This window comes from Rattus norvegicus, chromosome 6 (assembly GCF_036323735.1).
Source record: "Rattus norvegicus strain BN/NHsdMcwi chromosome 6, GRCr8, whole genome shotgun sequence".
NCBI lineage: Eukaryota > Metazoa > Chordata > Mammalia > Rodentia > Muridae > Rattus > Rattus norvegicus.
In genome coordinates, this window is record NC_086024.1 from 110,126,516 (window position 1) to 110,152,584 (window position 26,069).

The 26,069-nt window shown below is 47.2% G+C and overlaps 2 protein-coding genes across 2 annotated transcripts; one reads left to right on the top strand and one right to left on the bottom strand.

Moving 5' to 3' along the window:
• Positions 1 to 1,809: 1,809 nt before the first annotated feature.
• On the bottom strand, positions 1,810 to 22,730 carry Npc2 (NPC intracellular cholesterol transporter 2). The gene is made up of 4 exons (NM_173118.2): positions 22,545 to 22,730; positions 13,837 to 13,944; positions 6,260 to 6,432; positions 1,810 to 2,598 (listed from the first exon to the last, which is right to left on the bottom strand). The coding sequence occupies exons 1-4, from the start codon at positions 22,633 to 22,635 to the stop codon at positions 2,512 to 2,514; spliced, it is 459 nt and encodes a 152-aa protein (NP_775141.2). The 5' UTR covers positions 22,636 to 22,730; the 3' UTR covers positions 1,810 to 2,511.
• A 347-nt stretch (positions 22,731 to 23,077) lies between these two features.
• On the top strand, positions 23,078 to 24,588 carry Isca2 (iron-sulfur cluster assembly 2). Its single transcript, NM_001109278.2, has 4 exons — positions 23,078 to 23,148; positions 23,340 to 23,442; positions 23,558 to 23,673; positions 24,078 to 24,588. Exons 1-4 carry the CDS (start codon positions 23,078 to 23,080, stop codon positions 24,250 to 24,252), a joined length of 465 nt encoding a protein of 154 aa, NP_001102748.1. The 3' UTR covers positions 24,253 to 24,588.
• The last annotated feature ends 1,481 nt before the right edge of the window (positions 24,589 to 26,069 follow it).

A 26,069-nucleotide genomic window follows, 5' to 3' on the forward strand; every position in this document is an offset into this window, starting at 1 on the left:
AAACAGGATCTCACTATGCTGCTTGGACTGGCTTGGAACTCATCTCCCTCCTGCCTCCTTAGAGCCACTGCCTCTTTTTCCTTCCCTTTCTAGGCTTCCCCATCAGGGCATGTGATGTCCCGGTCACCACTCCTCGGGTGTTGCTATTCATTGGGTAATGTTTGCTGCTTCGAGCATGCTTGGCAGTGTAAATACAGCAACTCAGCACAAGGTTACTTTCTATGGAGAAGGAAACAGGGAGTGTCTGTGAGTTGGGTCTTCTCTAGAGCTTCGGAGCCAAAGTTCACTGTGCAGGGTGCAGAGTGCAGAGGCCATGGCTGGAACCCCAGGACCAGCCAGGAAAGCCCACCTAATCTGTCACAATTCCACCCACCTAGAGCTATCTTCACAAAGTCACACCTAGATGGGGTGCAGCATCAGCCTAGGATTTGGACAGAGGGTGCCCCCTCTCCCAGGAAGGGCTGGGATGGGGGTGCCAGTGACTTGTAAATAGCAAGCCCTCTAGACTAATTTATTACTTTTTATTGGTAATTTATTAGTCAGGTGGTCCCTCTGGTGGACTCGGCTGTCTGTCTTGTCCTTAGCCCCTAGAGTGCAGCCTCCAGACCCTGTTCTCTGGGCCAAGGCTTTGGGCAACTTCCTTTTTCTAGTTTGTCCCGTCCTTTCCAAGTGTATGTGTGTGTCCATCCCATTCAACCCAAGACCCACTTCAAGGCACACAAAAGCTGGTCCCTGATGAGTTTGGACAGGATTTGGAAGCTGCACCCCGAAGCAGGAGGATCACTAGTTCAGTGGTGGGCTGCACTCTGAAGACTTCCTTCTGTGTTTGAATAGCTCTCCTCAGACTGTCCTTACTCCCCTCTGCCTGTGATCCTGCATGCTTCAGTTTAGGCAAAGTGTGGGAACATGGGGCTTGGGAGATGGGGAATGCTCTGGTTTAAGGCAGAATAGCCTGTACGCCTTGTAGAAAGTAAGTGACAAACTTAAGGACCATCAAAGTGGGAAAGGTATCCACTGCAGGGATGGGACAAAGCACTTGTCTAGCCAAGTGAGGATAATGTTTGACCACCAACCCGCACCCCCACCCCCAGCACCACAAAAATCAATGCCCAAGTGCAGAGTCCCATGTGTGTGAGGCCCAGCATGGTGAGCCTGGGAGCACAATGTGACCTCCCTTGAGTGCCAGTCAGAGGACCGAGTGGACCCCAGCTGTGCTGTGTAATTCTGGAGGCGCGTCTTTCCCATTCTGTGCCTGTGTTGCTGTGTTTACAGGACTAACCCCAGTGACTTGCACACTTCATGTGCACTGAGCACCCCTGAATTCCCCCTAGCTTTCTGTGATCCAAGCAGCAGAGGTCTCCAAGGCCAGAAGCTTACCCCACCATGGCCCAGTAAGATTCCTGGCTCAGGACAGGATCTCCCGGCCCTACTGTATGCATGGCCATGGGGAAGCCCAGGCTGTCCCCATAATGCTATGTGATCCAGCAGCCATCTGGTAGGTTGTCAGTGATGTGGCTCTCCACACTCCATGAGGGGAATTTGCAGGCACTCAAACCCTCTCCCCACCCTCCCTGACTCCCAGCCAGTACTGTCTGCTGGAAGAGACCAAGGCTGTGCGTGAGTAGCCCTCAACCCCTTGGAGCTGGCAGCAAATGAAGACCCATGATGATGAAAAAAAAAAAAAAAGAGGAAAAGGAAGTGTCTGTGAGTCTTCTCTAGAGCTTCGGAACTGGGTGCTGCCTGCTACGGACCTAAGAGACTGCCATCTGGAAGAAGTGGGCGGCCACAGACTGAACACAAACACGAGAGTGGCAAGTTAGAATTTATGGGGAGGCTCCATCTCACGTGCGGAGAGAGGATACAGACTAATACTGTTAAAAAACAAAACCAAGCACCTGCAACCAAGTATTGGCTTTAATGAAAACTACCAAAGAACAAGAGCTAACCGCAAAGCAGCAGCCAGTCAGAGCTAAGTTTCTGCGCAGACCTTCCCTCAGGCCGTCTCTGGACCATGGAGAGTTAGTCACTGCTGTTGAAGCGTTGGGCAGAGGCTACCATGGAGACTCATCGGATCGATAAGCAGGGTGCTTGGGACTCAGGAGGCACTTAGATACAGAAGAGGTAATACTCCCGGCCAGCCAGAAGATTCTGGGAAGCCATCCTTCACAGTGGATTGACAGGTTATCTGACATCCTCAAGCATCCCTGCCTCATCTTGCCTGGACCTGCCGACGTAATCCAACAGCAAACAGCCATGGACACTAATCTAATCTCTCCAGTCTCCCCTTTCCCTCCCGAAGCCTCCACAAAGGCTATCTCAGGGGGCCATGGCTCTGGCTCTCAAGAGTAGTAGGGCTGCAGGTATGTTTTTGGAGGCTGAAAGGCATAAAACAGCATTCTTGAAGTTCTGTTCGTCTTATGGCACCGACTCAATTTCAGGTCTGATTTCTCTTCCTTCCCCTCCCTCCGCCCATGGCCTCTCACCCTGCACAGACACAGGGCACCAAGCAGCCTAGCCTTTGATCTCTACTGGGATCTCCCAGCAGAAGAGGTTATCCTTTTTGTCATCTTGAAGTTTCCATTCCACCACCAGTTTTAGCTGGAAAAAAAAAGAAAAGGAATTGGAAGAAATGAAACCGGAACCTGATTTTTTTATCCATAATTGGCTTACGTGTGCACCTTCAATTCAATTCTTTCTTAAGTTCTGTCTTGAAGCCAGATTAGGACACACCCACTACCTGTGATCCTAAGCTCAGAAGAGTGAACCCTGCCATCCAACTAGGCCAGTTTATGAATGTAATCTTTCAAGTGTAATATTTCTTTTCCCTCTTCTTTTCTGCTTACATTAAAAAAACATTTTTATGTGTATGAACATTTGTCTGGATGTATATGTATGTGCCCCACTTATGTCCCTGATACTCACAAAGGGCAGAAAAGGGCATCAGAGTCCCTGGTACTGGAGATGCCTCTTGGGGCTGGGAATTGAACCCAGGTCCTCTGCAGGAGCAGCCAGTGCTCTTAACCACTGAGCATCTCTCTAGCTCCTCCTTTCTGCTTTCTTTTTAATAAATACTGTCTTGTTAGCTAACCTGGATTAGCCTGGGATTACTATGGCCTTAAATTTGTGGCAATCCCCCTATTTCAGCCTCCTGAATACTGGGGTTATAGATGGCCCGAGACACCTGATTATCAAATGCAATCCTAAAATCTTGTCTTCTCTTTCCTCTTTCTTCCCTCGCTCCATGTGTTGACAGGGAGTTTTTGTTACACAGCTTAGCTGACCTAGAACTCGCTATGTAGCTCAGGCTGGCCCCAAACTTCTGGTCCTCCTGTCTCTGCTTCCTGAGTGCTGATTACAGGTGTCCATTACTGGGTTTCATTCCTAGACCTGAGGCATATAAATACAGTCTTATAAGAATGATAATTTTAAACAGCTTCTCACTATTCTGGCAAACTGCCATAGACTTTTCCACTTGAACTGTGAGACTATAAAGTGAGAGCTCTTAGATTCCTCAGTGTAAGAAAACTTTGTTAGCCCGAAGTGGAAATGGCCAAGTATAAGGTTGGTCCAAAGCAGTGGTCCTCAGCCTGTGGGTCATGACCCCTTTGGGGAGTTGTATGACCCTTTCACAGGGGTCACCCGAGACCACTGGAAAACACAAATATTTACATTAGATTCATAACAGTAGCAAAATTACAGTTATGAAGTAACAATGAAAATAACTTTATGGTTGGGGTCAGCACAAGGTGAGGAACTGTATTGAAGGGCCAAAGCATTGGGAAGGCTGAGAACCACTGATATGCGATGTGTGACTGGATAGTTTTAAGGATAACCACCTGTAAAGAGTTTAACTTAACTTTACTGAAATATGCTGTCCCCCTCCCAAGCCCTATTCCTTTCTCTTCTCCCTCATTGTTTTGTTTCTTCTAACACAAGTTCTCACATCACAGCCAAGACTGACTTGGAACTCACCATACAGCCCAGGCTCTTCTGAATGCACAATGATGTCCCTGCCCCGCCATTTTGAGGGCTAGGATTACAGCATGAGCATGCACAGGCCTTAAGCTGGTTTCTATTCATCTCTCTCATTTGAGATCTCCACCCTGACTTGCTACACTGAAGCTATGAACTGTATTGTTGCTGGTACTTTGTTTCTTAAAGCATAGTCTCACTTCTTCATCCTAGGCTAGCCTGGACATCTAGAATTCACTAGATAGCTTAGGCTGGCCTTCAACCCATAGCAATCCTCCTGCCTAAGCCTTCTATGTGTTGCAAGTGTGAGCTATTTTCCCTTCTAATTTTTTATTTTTATTTTCATTTTTTTAAAATTTAAAAATTTTTTTTAATTTTTATTTTATTTATTTATTTATTTATTTATTTATTTATTTATTTATTTGGTTCTTTTTTTCGGAGCTGGGGACCGAACCCAGGGCCTTGCGCTTCCTAGGCAAGCGCTCTACCACTGAGCTAAATCCCCAACCCCTCATTTTTTTTTTAAATGATCTCATTATATATTGCCAGCTGGCACTGAACTCAGACATCTGCCTGCTGAGCACTGGGATTAAAGGTATCCACCGACATCTTTTTTTTTTTTTTTTTTTAAAGATTTAATGAGCCACTAGGACAAGTGGTGTGTATGAGTAATGTTTTATCTGAAAGTACTTAAGAGCACCATGCACATGCAGTGCTCTAGTAGACCAGAAGAGGGCGCTGAATCCCCTAGAATTAAAGTTACAGGTGCGCTGCCACACGACAGCTGGGAACTAACTTGGGTCCCCTAGAAGAGCAGCAAGGCCTCCTAACCGTCCAGCTATCTCTCCAGCCCCCACTTCTAATTCTAATAAAGTAGCTCTTTATTTATAGGGAAAGCAGTCCAGTTGCTGCCTTGATCTTCATCATGGTTCCTCTCTAACTTGAGCAACCCAGTTTCCCCCCAAGAAAAGGGAAGTCATTAGTTAGGGACACTTTTTCACTCAAACTGTCTTTCACAATGTAACACTTGAAAGACAGTAACATCCACATTCTTGAAAACTTAGCTTTGTTTTCAAGACTTGTGAATGTTACTGTTTTACTCCCTGTTGAGCAGTTTAGGTTTTTCAAACTAAATACAAAGTACCCACTGTGAATCAGGCTCTGACAGACCTCTGCAGCCGAGGCTGTGAACTAGCCAGCCATCTACAGAGTCTCCAACAACCCTTAAACCAGTGGTTCCCAACCCTCCTAATGCTGCGACCTTTCATACAGTTCCTCATGTTGGGGTGACCCCCAACCAGAACATTATTTCCGTGGCTACTTCAGAACTGTAATTTTGCTGCCTTCACGAATCATAATGTAAACATCTGTGTTTCTGATGGTCTTGGGAGACCCTTGTTTTTTGTTTTTTGTTTTTTTGGTTCTTTTTTTCGGAGCTGGGGTTGGGAGACCCTTGTTAAAGGGTCATTCAACACCCAAAGGGGTAGAACCACTGTCTTAAAGACCACTGATATCTTAGAATGTAATTACTTCCCTTTCCTAGGAAAGATTACATCTGGGTTCTACTTGGCTTCCTTTAAAAAAAAAAAAAGTAAAAAGATCAGTGATGTATGTCTATAATTCCAGAATTTGGAAGGTTGAAGCCGGAGGACTGCCTTGAGTTCAAGGCCAACCAACCTGGGCTACTGAATGAGATCTGGTCTTAACACAAACAGTTCTAGAACAAAACAAGGTAGCCCTTTATAGAGCAGTAGCTTTATGTCCTCGATCTTTATCATGATCCCCACCTAGGGGACACCACTGCGGCACCTGTGGAGAGGGTAAAGCTGGGCTGTGGGTGGAGGGGTGCAGAGCTCCACTGAAGCCCGGCAGTGCTGCTAAGGACTCTGCTCTTTTGTCCAGAATATGGAGGAGAAACCGGGATCCTGAAAATGCTGCCCAGATAACTTAGACCTTTAACTGTTGGTCACCTGGCTAAAATCTCTTACAACTGCACACGCTTTGGACCTAGCGCACTCGCCTCTACATCTAGTTGCTAAGATTCCTGATAAAGTGTTATTACGTAATATCAGAAGCTTAAAACTCGTCGCTTGTAAGTCAGACATGATACCACTACCTCACAGGGAGGTGGTGTAAAAATGGCACCCTTGGGTCTCTCAAACCCATCTCTTCTCCCTCAGGCCTTTTTTGCTCCACTAGGAATGAGAGGCTCTTTGTCCCAGCCTCTGCTTCTTACCCCCGGCCTCAGGAGGTCTGACCCGGCCCAAGGGTCTGCGGTGTCACTTACAGAGGGATATTCGCTCTTCACCGGCAGCTTATTCAGGTAGCTGTAGACCTTGTCTTTCTGGATGGGGCAGTTGATTCCACATTTACAACCGTCAGGCTCAGGAATAGGGAAGTAGACTGGGACCCCTGCCAAGATGCCGTGGACCAAGGCCGTGCTGTTCTGGGACTGAGTGCCTAGGAAAACAGGGGTGAGACGGAAAGGCAGGGGAGGGGGTCAGACGGAAAGGCTGTTGTTCATTTGTGAATTCTAAGTCAAGTCGTCAAATCATCATCAAATGCTGGAATGGCTACACCAGCAGATCAGAGTCCCCTGAACATGGTGTCTCTGCCTCCATGTGCTCCATGTGTCACATTTAGCACCTAGTCCTGTGCACGTGATGAAAGAAGCTGGTCTCTTTCCTTGCTCTCCATCAAGGGAGTGAGGCCACTGGGACAAATAACCTTATCTCGCAGGACCACTGACTTCTGTCAGAGTGTTTTAAATACCATGGTCTAGCACGGCAGTGGCAGGTAATCCTTTAGATACCGTGTAAGATTAAAAGAGAAGTTCATTTCTCTAGCCTCCACACTGCAAGATAAGCAGAAGGGATAAAAGTATTATTAGATTAGGGCAACCAGTTATTACAATTCTCAGGCAGGAGTGAAGGTATCCCAAAGAGACCACTGCAGTCCTTCCTCTACCAGGCTGTGGAAACGATGCGCCCCAAAGGATTGGGATTCCCCACTGGAGGAAGGGAAAAAGCTGGAACCCCAGCACCAGCAAAAGAAGAAACTTGGCATGCAGGAAGGTCACGGGGTTCTGACAGCTTAGGGACAGGCCAGGAGCTGAGCTAAAGATACATTAACACCTTGACCTCCTGCCTTCTGTTTAAACCTAAGACTCGTTCGTCAGTGACCCGGAAGAGCTCACTAAGGTCAGTGACCTGGAAGAGCTCGCTGGGTTTGTTCCTCTTCCCAGTGTGACCAGGTTCAGTTCCCTTTCTCAGCTTTTCACTGTCTTTTGAATCGGCATACAGAGGGCAAGGCTGAGCCTCCCGTGTCAGCCTGCCAGGGCCCAGACCAACATCTCCAACCCCACAGTAACATTATACATTGTTAGGGCATTTCGGAGACCTAGGGTATTGGCTGGGTTTCGTTTGTTTATTTTTTAAATAATAACAACAACAATAACTAATTTGTCGGTGGGGGAGGGGTCACAGCACATGTACAGAGGTCAGAGGACAAGATTCAGGAGTCAGATTTCCCCTTCCACCGTGCGGATTCTGGGGTTCAACTTCAGGCTGTCAAGCTTGGCTGCGGGCATCTTCACCTTCCAGGTCATCCCTAGGAACTCTTAATTTGGGTTTAGGTAAGACCTGTTTATTCAGCATTCCGATCCAACTATCCCTCCTCACAGTCAACAACACAGACCAGAAAACTGTTCATTAACCTGTCGCTGTGGAGGGGGCAGTGGACAGTAAGCCTGGCAGGGAAGAAGACTCGCTCCCTTCCAGAGGACCAGGGTCCAGTTCTCAGCTACATGGTGGCTTACTGCCATCCATGACTCTAATTCTGGGACAGCCAACAACAGCCTCTCCTGACCCTGTGAGCACCAGACATGCATGTCCTAAATATATACATGCTGGCAAAAAATATATAACACATCTAAAAGTGAAAACTAAAAAACCCAAAGACAGACTAACAACTATGAAACAGAGCAAGTAACACGCGCGTGTGCACACACACACAGGCACACACACACGCACCACACATGCACACCACACATACACGCACACACACATACACCACACATACACATGCGTGCACACACACACACACATGCATGCACGCACACACACGTTACTCACACTTTCCACACAACAGAAACTAAAACAGCTTGTTCCTCAATTAGTCACAGAAACAGCTGAGATACACGAGATGTGCCCAAAACATGTCTTGTCTGCAGCGGCCTGGCCACTGGCACTGTGTTTTGCTGAGGTCACAAATGTTGTAACCTGTGGCTTCCCTGTCCCTGCCTGGGCTCGCCTCTCCTGCTAAGCTCTGTTTCCAGCAGTAACTAGAACCTGCTGCTGCTCCTGCTAGGACCAGCATTGGATCTGGTAGTTTAGCCAAGCACCTTTCACCACCACAGGAGCCAGCGCTTCTGCCTCCAGAGCTTCCTCCCACCACAAGCCCAACATCTGAAGATGGATTACAGTAACTATTAAAATCGCCACTGCGTCCACTGCCTCCAAAATGGCTTCCAAATCTATTATCGCCATCCTCACGGGCATCATACACAGCACCACCACCACCACCACCACTAAAGTTTTCCCCATACCTAAAACTGCCATTCATTGCACCAAACCATTTCCCCTACCACCAGCTTCCAGAACACTCTAACTTCTTTGGCTGGATGAAGCACTGGCCCTTTCTTGCTTCTCCACGGTTTTCTTACTCCGTAGTGGTTACACTGAAATACCATAGGATAGTATCTCTGAATGGCAGTCTTACCCACAGGGTCACGGTTGTGCAAGGTGACAGAAACAAAGCGCCTCAGTCATGATTTCAATCTCTCTGCTCCTCTCATATCGTTCAAAACCATCTCAGGAATAGTTAACGCTCCTCTGTGTCCTCTTCAACACAAAGGCCTCTTTCGCAGGCAAGTGGGACCCGGTCTTTGGTAATCTTTTCTTGCCGCAGCGCTTTGGTTCCACAACTCTTCCAGACACCTTGTGTGGCCACGCAGTCATGGCGGAACCCATCTCTTCCACAATGGTGCAGAGATAAATACAAAGACCTAGAGTGCTTGACTGGGTGAGAGCTCTCTACTGCTCAGAACAGCTCCTCAGACTCTCATCACTTGTACTGAAAGTCAGCTAGAGCAAAAGCTTCTGCAGATGCTTGGTATCCTTACAAGAAATTTTATTTTATCTATCAATTTCTTTTTGTTTTTTGAGACAGGGTTTCTCTGTATAGGTCTGACTGGCCTGGAACTTGATCTGTAGACCCAGCTGGCCTCAAACTCACAAAGATCTGCCTGATTTGTCCTCTCAAGTGCTGGGAGTAAGGCAGGCACCACTATGACCTAGATATTATTTTTTATTTATAGGTACATATTATTTATAGGGTTCCTCTACATAGCCCTGGCTACCCTAGAACTATGTACCCCAGATCTCTGTAGATCCTCTTGCCTCTGTCTCCCGAGTGCTGGGATTAAAGGTGTGCTCCCCTATGGCCGGCTAGGAGACTCTTTCTTAGGCATGATATCAGGGAGATGGCAGTCAACATTTCCCCACCCTTGTCAACAGTGTCACTTAAATTGCTTGTGTAAATATATACATGAGTGTTTATGTGAACGCAGAAGCCAGACACCAGCCTCAAGATGCCATGTGTAGGGGGGTGGTTCTGATGCTTTGATCAGGAAGCTGTTTACTGACACTAAAGGTCTTTGCTCCCAGTTGGTTTCTGATCTACCAACAAAGATGCCAGTGGCCAATGACTGGGTGGAAAGAAAGACGCAAGACTTCCAGGTTCCCGAGGGGTAGGCAAGAGGAAGAGAATGGAGATACAGGGGTGGGGCAGGGTAGTGACAGAATAGACTCAGAGCTGCAGGGGAGATCTTCAAAATTTTGTAGGCAGAAAGGGAAGGCAGCGCACGGGCTTCACAGAAGATAACTGGGTAACTGAGGGCAGATTTAGAGCAAGGAGGGTAGGTAAGGGCATGCTAGCCACGGAAGGCTTAGAAGAGCCCGGCCACAGAGCCGATAAGCCAGTTTAAAAATGAGCTAATATGTATGTCTTCTATCCGGGGATCTGAGAGAGCTCCTGGGTGGGTAGAAAAACTACACGATACAGCATGCAGCTTGTCTATTTGAGACAGGGTCTTCCTACTGCCTCAGAACTTACTGGCTGGGCTGACTGGCCTGTGAGCCTCAGGGAACTGCTGTTTCCACCTCCCTAGTGCTGGGATCACAAGACTATTGCCAGGACCACTATTCCTGGCATTTTACACGGACTCTGGAGATCAGACTGAGGTCCTCCTGTTTATATGACAAACACTTTACTAAGCTAGCTCCCAGCCCTGAATTTAAAAAAAATTTAAGTTGGGTATGGTGGCTCACTCCTTTAACTGCAGCACCCAAGAGGCAGAAGCTTGTGGATCTTGGTTAGTTCAAGGTTAGTCTGGTCTACATAATGAGCTCTAGGTCAACAAAGGCTACACAGTGAGACCGTGCCTTTAACATACACAAACATACTTGCTTTTTCAAGACAGGGTCTCTGTGTAGTCCTGAGGCTGTCCTAGAGCTCTCTGTAGACCAGGCTGGCCTTGAACTCACAGAGATCTGCCTGCCTTTGCCTCCTGAATGGAATCAGAGGCCTTTGCTACCACCACTACCACCCCCCCCCTTTTAAAAATTAAATTTAGGATGGTGCTATCCAGTCCAGGCTGGCTTTAAAGCCCTCTTGCTTCATCCTCCAGAGTGTTGTGATTACAGGCATTAACTACCACACAGGGCTCTGTTTCACTCTTTCTGTCCAGGTTGGACATGGCTTTCACTTAAAATGCCTGTGTGTGTGCTCACAGGTGAGTGTGCAAGAAACCAGAGGACATCCTGAGCCCTGCCCTGTCACCTGACGTTGAAGAGTCTCTCACTGTGCTGGCTAGTCTACTCCTAAGTCAACTTGTCACACGAACTAGAGGTGTCTGAAGGAGGGAGCCTTGACTGAGAAAATGCCTCCATAAGATCCAGCTGGAAGGCATGGCTGAGCAAGCCACGAGGGGCAAGCAGTAAGCAGCGTCCGTCCATGGCCTCTGCATCAGTTCCTGCCTCCAGGTTCCTGCCCTGAGTGAGGTCCTGTCCTGATATCCTGTGGTGATGAACAGCAACATGTAAGTGTAAGCTGGATAAACTCTCTCCTCCCCAACTTGCTTTTTGGTCCTGGTGATTCACTACAGCAAGAGAAACCCAAACTGAGGCACTCACCACACCTGGAGCTGGGCTGGTTCCAGTAACTGCTCCAACCCTCCAGCCCCTGTCACTCACAGCACTGAACTACAGGCATGTGTGGGACGACACCCAGCCTTTTATGTAGGCGCTGAGATCTGAACTCAGGTCCTCATGTCTGTGCAGCAAGTACTCTCACATCCTGAGCCTCTCCCCAGTTTCTAGATTTTTTTCTTTTTCTTTTTTGAAAGATTTAAGGCACAGAATGTTTAAGACACAGTTTACGTGCAGTAGAGGGCACTCCTTTTTTTTTTTTTAATGATTTATTTATTTTATGTATTTGAGTCCACTGTAGCTGTCTTCAGATATCCCAGAAGAGGGCATTGGATCCCATTACAGATGGTTGTGAGCCACCATGTGGTTGCTGGGAATTGAACCCAGGACCTCTGGAAGAGTAGTCAGTGCTCTTAACCACTGAGCTATCTCTCCAGCCCTAGATTTTTTTCTTAAATGAACGAACAGAGGGGAGAGGGTATATGAGGAAAGAAAGCAGAGTGTTCATTCTTCAAGTGCGGAAGTCAACAGCACTGAGAACTTTGAGTCCTACATAGTTCGCGGGACAGTAAGCAAAGGAAGGTTTCAAGGTACCTGCTCTCTCCAGAAAGAAGCGGTTTACACTTGTCTAGATTCTTTAATTTTTTTTTTAAAAAAAATGTATCTTCGCTTATGTTTATGTGTCTGTGTGTATGCACACACATGTGTGGGTGCCTGCGCGAGCCAGGGAGGACATGGGATCCCCTGGAGCTGGAGTTGCAGATGGTTGTGAACTGCCATGTGGGTGCTGGAAATCCAATTGAGGTCCTCTTCAAGGGCAGCAAGCTCTCAAGTACCGAGCCATCTCTCTGTGGCATAACACCCCCTACCCTGCCCCCCATGGATGCGTGTAAGGGGTGTGTGTCTTGAATGTGACACAATGTACAAGTGGAGATCAGAGAACCACTTGAAGGAATCCGTTCTTTCCTTTTACTGTATGGGTTCTCAGGATTGAACTGAAGTCATCCAGCTTAGTGACAAGTGCCTTCACCCACAGAGCCACTTCACACATACTCCTCTTGAGATAAGGCAGCAGTTCTCAACCTGTGGGTCTTGACCCTTTTGACGGCAGCTGAATGACCCTTTCATAGGGGTCACATATCAGATATCCCACATATCAGATATTTACATCATGATTCATAACAAAAGCCAAATTACAGTCACAAAGTAGCAACAAAAGCAATTTTGTGGCTGGGGGGGTCACCACAACATGAGGATCTGTATTAGAAGGTCAGAGCATTAGGAAGGTTGAGAACCACTGAGACAAGGTCTCTCTGTGTAGCTTTGTCTAGCCTGAAATTATCTAGAATATGGGGTTGTTCTTCGGCTCATGATTCTTCCCCCATAGCCGGGCTGGAATGAACATTGTGCAGGAGTTTTGAAGTTTGTAGAATTAAGTTTCTACAAAGCACAATGTAAATAACGTCCATCCTATGGTCAGCTGATACCCCTCAGAGTCTGATGTGCATTAAGGGCCAAGAAAGACAAAGTGCCAAGCTGTTTTCTCTAACCTGTGGCCACAGCAGAATCATGCTGTTTGCTTAACAGGAGTCTGCTAGTCCCTGGCGAGGCCTGTGGGGAGCCAGGACGCCTGGAGGCAATGGGTAGAATAGTTGGGGCCCTGAGTGTGCATATTGAAATGGACACAGCCATATCCAGGACCCAATGCCTTAGACCCTCAGGAAATTCAAAGCCGGGCTGGAGAGATGGCTCGGTGGTTAAGGGCACTGACTGCTCTTCCAGAGGTCCTGAGTTCATTCCCCAGCAACCACAGGGTGGCTCACAACCATCTGTAATGAGATATGATGCCCTCTTCTGGTGTGTCTAAAGACAGAAACACTGTATTTATATACATAAAATAAAATAAATCTTTAATAAAAAAATTCAAAGCCTCCCTCCTCTAGGCAGAGTATGAATGCTGGCAGTACATGCAAAAACTAAAACTGCAGCCCCACCCCACCCCCACCCCTGCCCAGATCTTTACCTCCCTACAGAGACATCGGACATGGACAAGCCAACCTCTCTAGGTACCAGTGTCTGTCCTTCCTACGCTCCCATGCTGTCTCAGGTTTCCAGGACCTGCATGCACTGGACACAGCAGGAGCCCAGTGCATGAAGGGTGTTTGAGGACACAGTGGCAGCTCTGGGGGTCTCCTGCTGTGAGACATCACATAGCCACCCTGGCATCAGAGAGGAGCTCTCAAGTAGTTCTGACTCACAGCTAAGACAGCATATCTACTAGCTTTTGCATCATCTTTTTTATCATCTTTTTTACATGTTGTGAAGCCACTACAGGATGTTTTCCCCTTCCCACACCAGAACTGTAAGTTGAACATGCTTCCTTTCATCAGTGTGGTCCCCCAGGTTTCCTTTCAGAAGGTGGCAAGTAACGGAGAATTATGGACCTGAGAGCATAGTGAATTTTAGCTTTGTGTATAATATTGTCAGAAAGGAGGCTGACAAATCCCTCGGTCCCCTCTGTTCCTATGCTCACCCTATGCCTCCCATCCATTTACATTACGGATCAGCATGAACTGGAGAGGCCACATCTACTTACCGCTAGTAAAGGTGACGTTGACACTGTAGGACTGGCCTTTGTGTAGCTGACAGGGCTGGGTAGGGCACGGGCTCACATTCACTTCCTTTATAACGCCCACCTTAGAGCCTGCAAAAAAAAAAAAAAAAAAATAGAGTTTGACTGGGAGATCCGCTCCTCTCTCAGTGTACCTGAGATGCTTCTGCTTTCCCGAGATGAACTCTTTAAGACAATGCCCCATTAGAAGCAAGAATTGGGCGCCAGTAGATGGCTCAAGGGGTGAAGAACCTGCTGCGCAGATGAGGGCCTGAGCTGGAATCCCCCAAAGCTGGGTGTGGCGGTGTGCACGTGACTCCTGTGTTCTTACAGAGAGATGGAGGCACAGAGAGGAAACCCTGTGAGCTTTCCAACCAGGTAGCCTGCAGGGTGCAGCCAGCACAGTGGCAGAGAGATCCTATTTCTAACAAGGCAGAAGGCAAGGACCCACACCGGAGGGTGTCCTCTGAGCTCTACATGTACACAACAACACCTATATCATACACCCACCTCTCTCTCTCTCTCTCTCTCTCTCTCTCTCTCTCTCGCACGCACGCACGCACGCATACACAACTTCAGAATCTTAGTACTGCTAAAATCAATCCTATAAATTGAATAAAAAGTCAGCAGATCTTGTGCCAGGCCAGGCATGGTGGCTCACACCTTTAATCCCAGCATTTGGAAGGCAGAGGCAAGCATATCTCTCTTGTGAGTTCTGGCCATACTGGTCTACAGAATGAGTTCCAGGACAGCCAGCGCTACACAGAGAAACCCTGTCTGAGAAACCAAACCAAACCAAACCAAACCAACAAATAAAACCGTCTCTCTTCTTTCCTCTTCTACCAAACAGGTCTTCAGTCCTGGTGGCAACACCTTTATTCGCTGAGCCACCTTGTAGACCTCTCTCTTGCATTCTTAAAGGGAGAGTCGGTTTAAATTTAAGCCTTGAAACTATTTGTCTAGATCTTCTTTCTAATTAAACATCCCTGTTCTCCCATCATTTCCAGTAGAGATAAGCATGAACGTCTGATGGAAGCTAGAGACTGCAGAAAAAGCCACATCATTTGCTATAAACCTAAATGCCGAAGAGAAGGCCATCTTCCCACTAAGTTCATGTAAGCATGATGTAAGGAGCTATTTGTTAGCAAGCCTGGGTTGGAGAGGTGGCTCAGTGGTTAAGGACTTTGGTTCAATTCCCAGCAACCACATGGTGGCTCACAATCATCTGTTACTTCAGTTCCGGGGATCCAACCCCTCTTCTGGTCTCTGAAAGCACCACACATGTATGCAGTGCCTATGTAAACACGCAGGCAAAACATCCATGCACATCGAAGAATGGCAGCAGGAGTTCTGAGCTCTTGAGTCTTCATTTTTAGAACCCTGGGAAAATGTTCCTTGGTAGCAAGGATGAGGGGAAGCAAGGTCACGTTCCTGTAAAAAGCAGAACCCTAGGTTTCTTGGAAACCCTAGACACTGGGACCTGAAAGAAACCAGGGTCTCCGGTAGCCTTGGCTGGCTTCAAACTTCCATGAAGCCAAAGATTGTCCATGGAAGGGAGGATGAAGACAGAGATCCAGTCATTTCAGCCTTAGGAGTTCGTCCGTGCCTTCCATGCAGAATAGAACTTTGGACAGTATGAAGCAGGGCGAGCATGTTATTAAAGGTGGTAAAGCGGCTGGTTTGTTGGTAGTGGGCTTGTCTGTTGATTCCCACCTTCTCATAAAACATGTACACTGGTGTGCATCTGTGACCTAGCACATGGGATGTGAAGGAAGGAAGGTCTTAAGTTTAAAGTCTTGTCCAATTACATAGTGAGTTTGAGGCTAGCCCAGAATGAGTGCCTTGGTTGTAAGAACAAAATTCCTGAGGTTGTAGCTGGCTTGCTCTAACCATTATTGGTGAAGCCCAGAAAGGAAACGTTTTGTTAAGACAGCCTGTCTTCCAAGAGACCTGTGTTGACTGAGCAGACATTTCCAGGACTTAGACTTGCATATAGCTTTGTGAAACTGTATTTAATTTCCCACCTCAAGCCTCTGTATAAACTCCCAAGTATTGCCTTCCCTCCTTGAAGACTCCTGTGAGAGAGTCTGTTCTTGGCTATTTTCAAACAGTCTCTTCTGTTGAGGTCTGGTCTCTTCTGCCTCCTGTTTCACAAGTCCAATATGGGACCATGAAAGAAAGGAAGGGAGGGAAGACAGGACTTCCAAGAATGAGTAGAAAGCCAAGGTGGGCTTCTTAAAGACGGTGTGCAGAATATTAAAACATAGTTTTAGGCTGGCATGGTGGCACCCTTTAATCCCAGCACCCAAGAGGCAGAGACAGGAAGATGTTAGTGAGTTCAAAGGCAGCCTGGTCTACGGGGTGAGTTCCTGGATAGCCAGGGCTGCAGAGAAATCCTGTCTTAAAACAAAACAACACAAAAAACCACAAAACAAAAAACAGATGTTAAGCTTTTAAGCACAGAGAAGAAGAGAGAAAGAATAGGACTTACCCAGGGATATGGGCTTTTTAAAGGAAAGCAGGCATCACATGTCTTAGAATTAGCCATATACACACATATACATATACCCTATTTTGGTAGCCCCAAATTTCCTTTTAACTAAGACTGCCCCTTTTCCCTTTTCTTTTTGGTAAGTCAGATTATAGAGTATTTCTGGCTTGGATGAGATTATAACTTGATTTTAAAGATAAAACCAGGAGCCACTAAGAGTTACACAAGGGGGTTCTATTGAGATGCCTAGAACACAGCAGGCTTATATCTGGATCACAGTAGGCTTATAGCTAGGAACACAGTAGGCTTATAGCTGGGCCAGAGGATGGCCTGAAGCAGCTGATCACTGCTGGACTCTCCTGGGTACAGGGCTCCTTTCCTTTCTTATGCTGCCATGATTGCCTTTCCTTAGCTTACTGCAAGATAATCTGAAACTCTGGATCCTCCTGCCTCTACCTCCCAGAGGAAGCTTAGACACACAGCTAGAGACAGCTGGAAGGAGGCCCCAGGGATGTCTGACTGATGGATATTTGAGACTGGGTAAAAATCCAGGCTCAACCAAAGGTTTTCAGATTCCCTCTCCTTCTTTTATAATGTGATTTATTTATTTGTTTATCAAGGCAGAGTCTCCTTATATAGTTCTAACTATCCTAGAACTCACCTAGACCCACCTGCTCCTGAGTGCTAGTATTAAAGGCATGGGCCACCACACCCAGCTATGATGTGATTTAAGAAACATTAATGTGGCGTGTTTTCACGTGCCACCACAGCACGCAGACAGAGGTCAGAGGACAATCTTCAGGAGTCATTTCTCTCTTTCAACCTCAAAGCCCCGGGATAAGATTAAAGTCAGATCATCTTGGTAACATGGACCCTGAGTGGCTGAGCCAGCTCCCAGGCCTCTTTTAGCCTGAAGGCTCAACCTGTACATGGCTTCCTAGAGAAACAATCAGTTGTATTAGTGGTCTGGGTTAGTCAGTCAAACTTAGCTTTTTACGTTGGTGACTTACGAGGGAGCGGTTTATGGGACTTACGAGGAGCCACTGTCTCCACCTTCAGTGGAGGAATGGCCCTCAAAGGAGGAAATGACTCCCTCTACAGTGGGAGGACCCTCCTGTAAAGCTCAAGTCCTCCACAGTACTTCTGCCTTCCTGTTAGTCATGTTCTCTGAGGGCAAGGGTGTACTCCATGATCCCCTTGCAGTGTCATTGAGTGCTCTGGCTCTCAGTCAGGTCTTGACTAGGTCATTAAACTCTGACTTTTCCCAGAACCAAGCAGAAGAAGAGGAAGACAGAGATCAAGATTGTAGAGTTCCCAAAAATACTTAGGGCCCTGACTGGACGAGGTACTACAGGCCAGTCAGGGCTTGTGCTGCTGAGGCAGAAGCACTGATTGAGAACAGCTTTGTTTCAAACAAACAGATAAATTGATCTCTCTCTCTCTCTCTCTCTCTCTCTCTCTCTCTCTCTCTCTCTCTCTCTCTCTCTCTCAGGTCCCAAGCACAGCAGATTCATTCAGCCAAGACAGAAGCAAGTCCAGCCACCCTGACTGGCACAGTAACCATTCTAGCAGAAGGGAAGGTCTTTTAAAGAGAGGCTGTGCTACAAGATTACTGAAACAATGAACCCTCCATGGCTTGTGGGGGGAGGTGAAACCTCAGTGCTAGCCAGAGAGACCCCAGGAAGATATTTCACACAGTTACCACGACTCGTTAGACCCCCTAGTAGGATAGACCTGAGCTGACTACCTAATTATTCCTATCTCTGGCCTCTGGTTTGTGTGTGTGAACCCATCGCCTGTGCATACGTATATACACATGGTACCCATGCAGGTCGGAAGAGGGCACTGGATCCCCTAGAGCTCGAGTTATGGATGGTTGTGAGCCACCACGAGGGTCCTGGGAACTGAACCTGAGTCCACTGGAAGAGCAATAAGTGCCCTAAACCACTGAGCCATAGCTCTGGCCCCCTTTACTTGTCTCTTTAACAGGCATTTGAGCAGTGTGGCCAAGCCTAGCTTGTAGGGGTGGCCGAGGCCCAGGCTGGCTCGCACTCCTCTACAGTTCCAGCTATGAGTACTTGACCCTAGACTTCTTTTCCTCGCCAGTAAAATTACTAAGCCAAGGCCTGCACAGTTGCTAGAAATAATACACTTGCAAATACTACTTGTGTTTATAAAATACTGGTCGGAAACAGGAAGGATAATTCAAGCCCGACAGGGTAGGTTAACCATACTGTAACTGAGGAAGGTTCATCACCTGACTTTTGAAGTCCTACCAGCCCTTAGCCTCAGGCAAGATAGTTAACATCTGGGCTGCCCTCAGGGTAGTGAGCCAGCACATCTACAGATTTTAGATACTTATCTGGAACACAGTGGTGCCATTGAGTTGTTGATCATAATTACCCTCAAGCCTGGATCCGGTCCACGAACACAAACAGCTGCTCCTGGGTGGGTAAGCAAGGCCCTCCTCTCATACCAAAGCTCCTTCAATATACTTCGTGGACAGAAATAATGTGTGCAACTGACAGTACAGACTCTTGCTGTCTTGAAAGTAGAATGGAGGAGTAGAGAGCAGGCAAATCTCGAGCTGAGACCACACTGCCTACTAGGTAGTTACCAGGCTAGCTCAGAACCTGTTGGGCAGAACTTGAAATGACAAAGTGAATGCCCTTGACTTTCCCTACAGGGGCTTGCCCTCAGGCTTGAAGCTGCTCCACAAATTTCCTCTAAGGCCACAAGGCTACTCTATGGAGGCCTGTAAACAACGCTTTACCATCCCCATCTCCAAGCATGCTGGCTCACACACAGCACACCCTCTCGGCACCCTCTGCAAGTGAGAGAAGCAGTCCTACACCAGCCCCTAAGTTAAACATCCATGTTCATGTTAACGCTCCAGTGTCCAGCTCCACCTGCTTCTTCAAAGCTGGGTCCCATGATCTCACAGGAGCTGAGGAAAGGGTACTTAACAGTTCCTTTGTGGAGTTTTTTTTTTTTTTCCTGCCCCCCTGACAAGAGGTTCCCGGACTTCAAATGTCAATAGAACACACTCCTCAGTTCCCACTGCAAACATTGCATAAGTTCTAATCTTCACTCTAGGTGATCCCAGCCCAGGAGAAGGTCAATCCCAGCCCAGGTGAAGGTGGGCATAGAATGCTATGGAATGCAAAATCTTTCACCTGGGTGCTGATATTTTTACATTGCATTTTCTAATTCCAAAGGAAATCCAAAATCTGTCATGGCACACACACAGACACACACACACACACACACACACACACACACACACACACACACACTCTTTCGTTTAAATTCTCTCTAGGCCTGAGAGCTCAGCAAGTAAAGGTGCTCACTACCAAGGCTGAGAGAACCTGAGTTCAGTTCCCCAGGGAGAACCCACTCCTGAAAGTTGCCCTGTGACCTCTCCACATGTATGTTGCACACATGTGGGTCCTCCTACACACACACACACACACACACACATAAATAAATAAATAAATGAGTGCAACATGAAAATACAAGTTCTTCCAAAGTGTTAGAAAGGAAAGAAGGAAGAAAGGAAGGAAGAAAGAAAGAAAGCCAGGCATGGTACATGAACACTCCCAAAGACGAGGCAGGCAAGTCTGTGAATTCAACCTGGTCTACAACGGTGTCTCAAACCAAACAAAAACCACCACCACCACCACCAATAACAACAACAAAATAATGAAGTCCAGCAGGGAAGTGATGGAGAGGGCCTTTAATCCCACCACTCAACAGGCAGAGGCAGGCAGATCTCTGAGTTCGAGGCTGCCTGGTCTATACAGATCGAGTTAGGACAGCTAGGGACTTATCGACCTCCTGCTTATCAGCTGTAGGATCTTAGACAAGTTAGTCTATGTGCCTTAGCTTCCTTTTCTGCAAAACAGATGGTGAAGACGTTATTAAAATTATTACAGTGCCTTCAACCAAGTCAGCTTAATAAAGGAGGGGTGGGGGAATATCCCCGTATGGGATGATGTCATTACGAAGGTGAAGGCAGGTACAGGATAGAACTGGAAGCCTGTCAGTGGATGAGAAGGAAGGATGGGCGGGAGAAAAGTTTGAGGGAAGAGGCGGAGACTGGAACGGAAAGGGACTGGAAGGAGTAAGCCACCAAGAGAACATGGAGGTGGATGCTAAGATTCCACTCTGTACCTTTACAGGTCATTAGGAAAGTTCCTAAGGGATGGATGTGTACAAGACTTTGTATGTCTAGGTGGGCAATTATATCTTATCAACTGGATCAGAGGTTATTGTGTTGTGTGCTCTTTCCTGTGGTGAATTAAGTTTAAGAGAGTATGTGGTGGCTGGGACACTAAGCTGCCACGGGATTGGGATGTATATTTCTGGCATGGTGGCAGCCTGCCTTGGGAACTGGATGGGTAGAGAGATTGTTGCCATTGGCAGTGTGATATGGGATGGAGCAAAGCGGGTGAGAGGCTTTGCAGAGATTAAGATCTCTATCAGATATCTTGGGGCATTGTGGTGCCAGACCTAGTGTGGGGTAAAAGACAGCTTGGGTTTTTTTTTTTTTTTTTTTTTTGTAATTTTACAGCAACATACCTGTGGATAAAGTGCTTGCCTTGCAAGCAGAAAACTTGAGTTCAATCCCCAGAAGCCACACCAAAATGCCACTTGTGGTGGACACACGTGTAATCCTGACTCTGGGAGAGGTTGGCACAGGAGGAGCACAGGGACTCCAGGGCAAGCCACTCTATTCAGAGAGCCCCCAGCCAAAAAGAGACCAAGTCTCAAAAGAAGTAGGTGGTGTTCTTGAGGGTGACACTTGAGGGGTTATGCTCTGGTTACCGCATGCTTGGGTACACACGAATACACACACACAATAAAAATAAGATAGAAATGTAAGAAGTTTAACAGCGGGGAAAAATAGGTACTTCAAAGAGACTGCCATGTTGAGCTGGTCTCCTGATTTAGTGAAACAGCGTCTGTGAACTATTAATAGGCACTGGTCCTTATTATTTAATCCAGTTCCACACGCCCACCTGTGCTTTTACTTTAACAGGACTTTTAATATCATATTAGAGGCAGTATCAATTCCCTTCTTTCCTTTTTTAGCAAGTATTTATCCAGTAGTTACTATTATTCAATGGTATTGGATACTGGCTACAAAGAAGCATACTCAACCTGGTTCCTCATTCAGCTGTGTGACTACAGAAGGCTTACTTTTAATCCACCTTCTATCCCCACTTCCTTAACTAGGGTGTGTGTGTGTGTGTGTGTGTGTGTGTGTAGGCGGCCTGGGAATGCAGGTACCTGAGAAGGCCAGAGACATTGGACTCCCCAGAGTTGGGAACCACCTGATCTGGATGCTGAGAACTGAACTCTAGTCCTCCGGAATAGTAGGTGCTCTTAACCACTAAGCCATCTCTCCAGTCCCAATAACTCATTAATTCAATGCTTCATTATGATCAGTTTCCTCCTGCTCACATATTTTACAAAACCAGTTGGTCTTTCACCCATCACTGCCCGGCTTTCCACCCCCACCACCCCCCACCCCGTTCCCCTGCTCTGCTCCTGCAATTGTACAGACTTGACTGGATGACTTCAGGAGCCGTGTCTCCTATAAAATTCGTATATCTAGTGACATCTTGTGACGCCTCCCTCTCAGTGCTGCCCCTGGACTCTTTGTTGGAAAATATAACAGAGTGAGGCTGCCTCAGACCCCTCCCAGCCAAAGAGAAAACTTCAAACGAACAAAGGGGTAAAGGCTAGTGAAGATACAAGGCGGAAATCAAAAGAAATTCTGTGCCTATTCCCTCAATCCGTGTTGGAGGCCGACCCGCTGTCTACCCTATTGTTTTAATTTTTGCTTTTATTTGTTTACTTTTTTTCAGACAGGGCTCAATAAGCCCAGGCTAGCCTTGAATTCGCAATCTTCCTCCGTCCATTGAAATCTCCAAGACCTTGAGCGCTGCAAAGATATACTCGCTTGAGGTTCACCCAAGAAACTTTAGAGAACTTCGCCTTGAGAGTGTTTGAGATAATCCCAAAACACGAATTGCAAGGAGAGACAAAGTTGTACGGAGGGGTTAAGTTTCATCAAGGCTAGTACCTTCAGCCCCAACCTAGTCCATTCCACCCAGGGTCCGCGGCCGATCATCTACGTTCCAGGAACCCGCCCAATCCACCCCCGCGGGTCTCCTCGAGTGGGCTCAGGGCTCACCGCAGTCCTTGAAGTGCAGGGGCTCGGCCTGGGTGGCGGCGACCAGCGCCAGCAGCAGGATCGTGGGGGTCAGGAAGCTCATCCTGGGCATGAACGCTGTGCAATCTAGGAAGGGAAAGCAGCCCGACAGTCACAAGATAAACTTGTCCCGGCAGACCGAGGGTGGAGCCAGGTCAGGCCACTTGTGACCAGTAACCAGCGAAGACCCGCCCGCGCCCCGCGCCCCGCCCCGGGCTCCTCAGCCGCCTAGCCTACAGCTTATCCTTTATCTCCGCCCATCTCTTCCGCTGCCAGGGCGGGCATCCAGAGAACCCTCACTCTTCTTTGCGCTCGCCCCTATTCTATTGGTACCGCCCCGTTTCGGCAAGTGGAAGCATTCTCTGCCAATCAAAACCTCTTATCTCGTTATACCCAATAGGCACGCTTGGGGGCGGAGACTCGATGCAACCCCGCCCCTGCCTTCTCCCCGCCCCCCGAAGCCCAGGCTAAGGTGGGGATTTAGACCATGCTAGGGGCGGAGCTTGCGGAATAAGATGGCGGCCGCCAGGGCCTTGTCCCTAACTGCTGAGGCGTTCGGGGCCGCCATTCCTAGGCGCCAGGGAAGGTACCTAACGTCACTTAGGAAGGGTGTTGGGTCCTGCGTCTTCAGGATAGATGGGAGACTAAACCTCACGGGGGAGGTGAAGGCTTGGCAGTTCAGATGAAGGTGTCGTCAGATTTGGGTACGAGGAGTCATTGAGGGTCATCAGGTGCCACTTTTGTTTCCCGGGTTCATCTTCCTTCTTCTCATCGCAGGCTCCTCGCCGCCTTTCCCAGGCTTTTGACCCGCTGGGAAACAACGTCCTCCATTCCAGAGGCTGGCGAGGGACAGATCCGCCTCACAGACAGCTGCGTCCAGGTAGGAGGCCGGACGCAGGGCGGCGGTACCCAGGAGGGTTCGAGAAGAGGTCCCATTCACCCGCCCCGTTATCTCCGCTTGCTTGGCATTCTTTATCCTCTTTCCTGAATTTCAGAGGCTTCTGGAAATCACCGAAGGGTCAGAATTCCTCAGGCTGCAAGTAGAGGGAGGTGGATGCTCCGGATTCCAATACAAATTTTCACTGGACACAGTTATTAACCCCGACGACAGGCAAGGAGGACGGATGGGTCGCTAGAGGCTGTGTTAGGGGATAAAAATGACCCCAGTTTAAGATGCGCTTTTATTCCAAACTTCCAAGCGTCTTAAGTGTGCTTAACAACACCACCCTCCCCATACTGTGTGAGGATACAACAAAGATTTGCCCTTTTATTTCAAAATAAGAAAATTGACTTAATTTAGGGTCCATTGAGTAGTTAGTTGAGAAAGGCTGGACTAGTTTCAGACCAAGTCCTTAAATAGTCCTTCTGCTTTTTACATTGAATCTTTTTGCTTCAAGTACAGTCTGTACCTCCTAGAAGTCCTAAGCAGTATTCCATGTATTGGAGAACAGGATGTACACTTCTGGGCTCAGGGTTATGATATTTGTCATTAATGCTTTCCTCTTGTCTTTTCAGGGTATTTGAACAGGGTGGGGCAAGAGTGGTGGTTGACTCTGATAGCTTGGCCTACGTTAAGGGGGCCCAGGTGGACTTCAGCCAAGAACTAATCCGAAGCTCATTCCAGGTGTTGAATAATCCTCAAGCCCAGCAAGGCTGCTCCTGTGGGTCATCCTTCTCTATCAAAATCTGACACAATGGCAGATGACTCTGGGATTGCCACCATTGTGCCAGTGTGAAAAACCCGGGAATAGTAGAATTCTAGAGATCGATTTCTCATCATGTCCCCCTCTCATTTAATTTAGTCCAGCGGTGTCTTATTTTACCACTATTAATTATGGAATGTGAAGCTTTTACTCTTGACAGAAATACTCTCCCCTCCCCCAGCACAATGTTAAGGCCAAATCCAAATGCCGTTACCTCAACCTTAATCACTGGTTGGAACCCTAGCACTTAGTACCTCTAGGACTCCAAAATTTGGAGTTAACTTCTCTAGCCTTCAAAATTGTTTATATGTGTGTGTATAGCTATATATAAAGCATCATTATAAACTAAGTTCTTACCGTGTTTTTAATCAGGATCACAGTTTGGGTAGCTTGAATACCAGAATTGAGGCCAAAATCGATTAGAAGGCAAACAACTATTGTCTGCTGCCACTTTCTCTTTCCCTCCTTCCTTCCTTCCTTCCCTCTTTCTTTCAACAGAGTCTTATAGGTAGCCCCAGTTTTGGACTCTCAATTTTCCTGCCTCAGCCTCTTTATGCTGGAACTGCAGAAATATTACTACCAGGCTTGGGTCATTCCTTTTTCTTCTTTTTCTTTTCTTCTTCTTTTTTTCCTCCTCTTCCTCCTTTTCTTCTCCTCCTCCTTTTCTTCCTCTTCTTCCTCTTCTTCCTCCTCTTCTTCTTCCTCTTCCTCCTCCTCCTCGTCTTCCTTTCTTTTCTTTTTTGTGGTTGTATGTCCTCTACTCCCCCAGGATTGGACACCTAGAGCATTGTAACTGCTAGGCAAACACTCTGGCACAGAGGTTCTCAACCTCTGGGGCACGACCCCCACAGGGTTCTCATATCAGATATTTACATTATGATTCATAACAATAGCAAAATTAGCCACAAAAGTAATTAGGTGTCACCACATGGGGAACTGTTTTAAAGGGTTTTGGCTTTAGGAAGGTTGAGAACCCCTGTTCCAGCACTTAAATTATTCCTTGACTCTTTTGCTTTCTATTTGGAGACAGGGTCTCAACAAAATTTCCCTGGCTGGCCTTGAACTTTCAATCCCCTAGTCTTGGTGCCCTAATTAGTTGGGATGCTAGGACTGTGTCCAGTCCAGTCCAGTTGTGTTGTAGTCTTCTTGAATGTGTTAGGGATTTATTCATGTGTCCTATGAAGCCCATTTCCACTTGTAATATTATAGGGAAATATATTTTATTGTCATGCTCATGAATCTACTAGGTTTTATAAAACCAAGACCCCTTCCCCACCCCACCCCCCAAAAAAACCTAAAACCAAACCCTGAAAAACAAGTTTGGCCAAAACTCTGTTCATCTGGGTTATTTGAAAAGTAGCTTTTCTACTCCATACCCATAAAGGTGCCTCAAGATTCTATGACCCTTTAGTAACTGAATTTACCTACCTTATCTAAAATGTCTTTGGTTTCATGTGTAGGGGAAGTGGTTCTTTCATTGCTTGTAGATAATAGAAGGGACTTTTTTTTTTTTTTTTTTGAGCTGGGGACTGAACCCAGGGCCTTGTGCTTGCTAGGCAAGCGCTCTACCACTGAGCTAAATCCCCAACCCCTGGGGCTTTTTTTTTTTTTTAATGTAGTGTTCTGCTTGCATGTGTGCCTGTGAGCCAGAAGAGGGCTACAGATCTCATTATACATGCGGTTGCTGGGAATTGAACTCAGGACCTCTAGAAGAGCAACCAGTTCTCTTAACCCCTAAGCCATCTCTCCATATCCCTAGAAGGGACTTTTAAAAAGTGGATTAAAATATAAAGATCAGGGGCTG

Excerpts from the sequence above, each read along its gene's own strand:
- Npc2 (NM_173118.2), bottom strand. The coding sequence starts at position 22,635 with ATGCCCAGGATGAGCTTCCTGACCCCCACGATCCTGCTGCTGGCGCTG. Across the intron at positions 13,945-22,544 it reads CCTGCACTTCAAGGACTGCG|GCTCTAAGGTGGGCGTTATA; the intron begins GTGAGCCCTGAG and ends TTTTTTTTGCAG. Across the intron at positions 2,599-6,259 it reads TGAAGAGCGAATATCCCTCT|CTAAAACTGGTGGTGGAATG; the intron begins GTAAGTGACACC and ends TTTTTTTTCCAG.
- Isca2 (NM_001109278.2), top strand. The coding sequence starts at position 23,078 with ATGGCGGCCGCCAGGGCCTTGTCCCTAACTGCTGAGGCGTTCGGGGCC. Across the intron at positions 23,149-23,339 it reads ATTCCTAGGCGCCAGGGAAG|GCTCCTCGCCGCCTTTCCCA; the intron begins GTACCTAACGTC and ends TTCTCATCGCAG. Across the intron at positions 23,443-23,557 it reads TCACAGACAGCTGCGTCCAG|AGGCTTCTGGAAATCACCGA; the intron begins GTAGGAGGCCGG and ends CCTGAATTTCAG.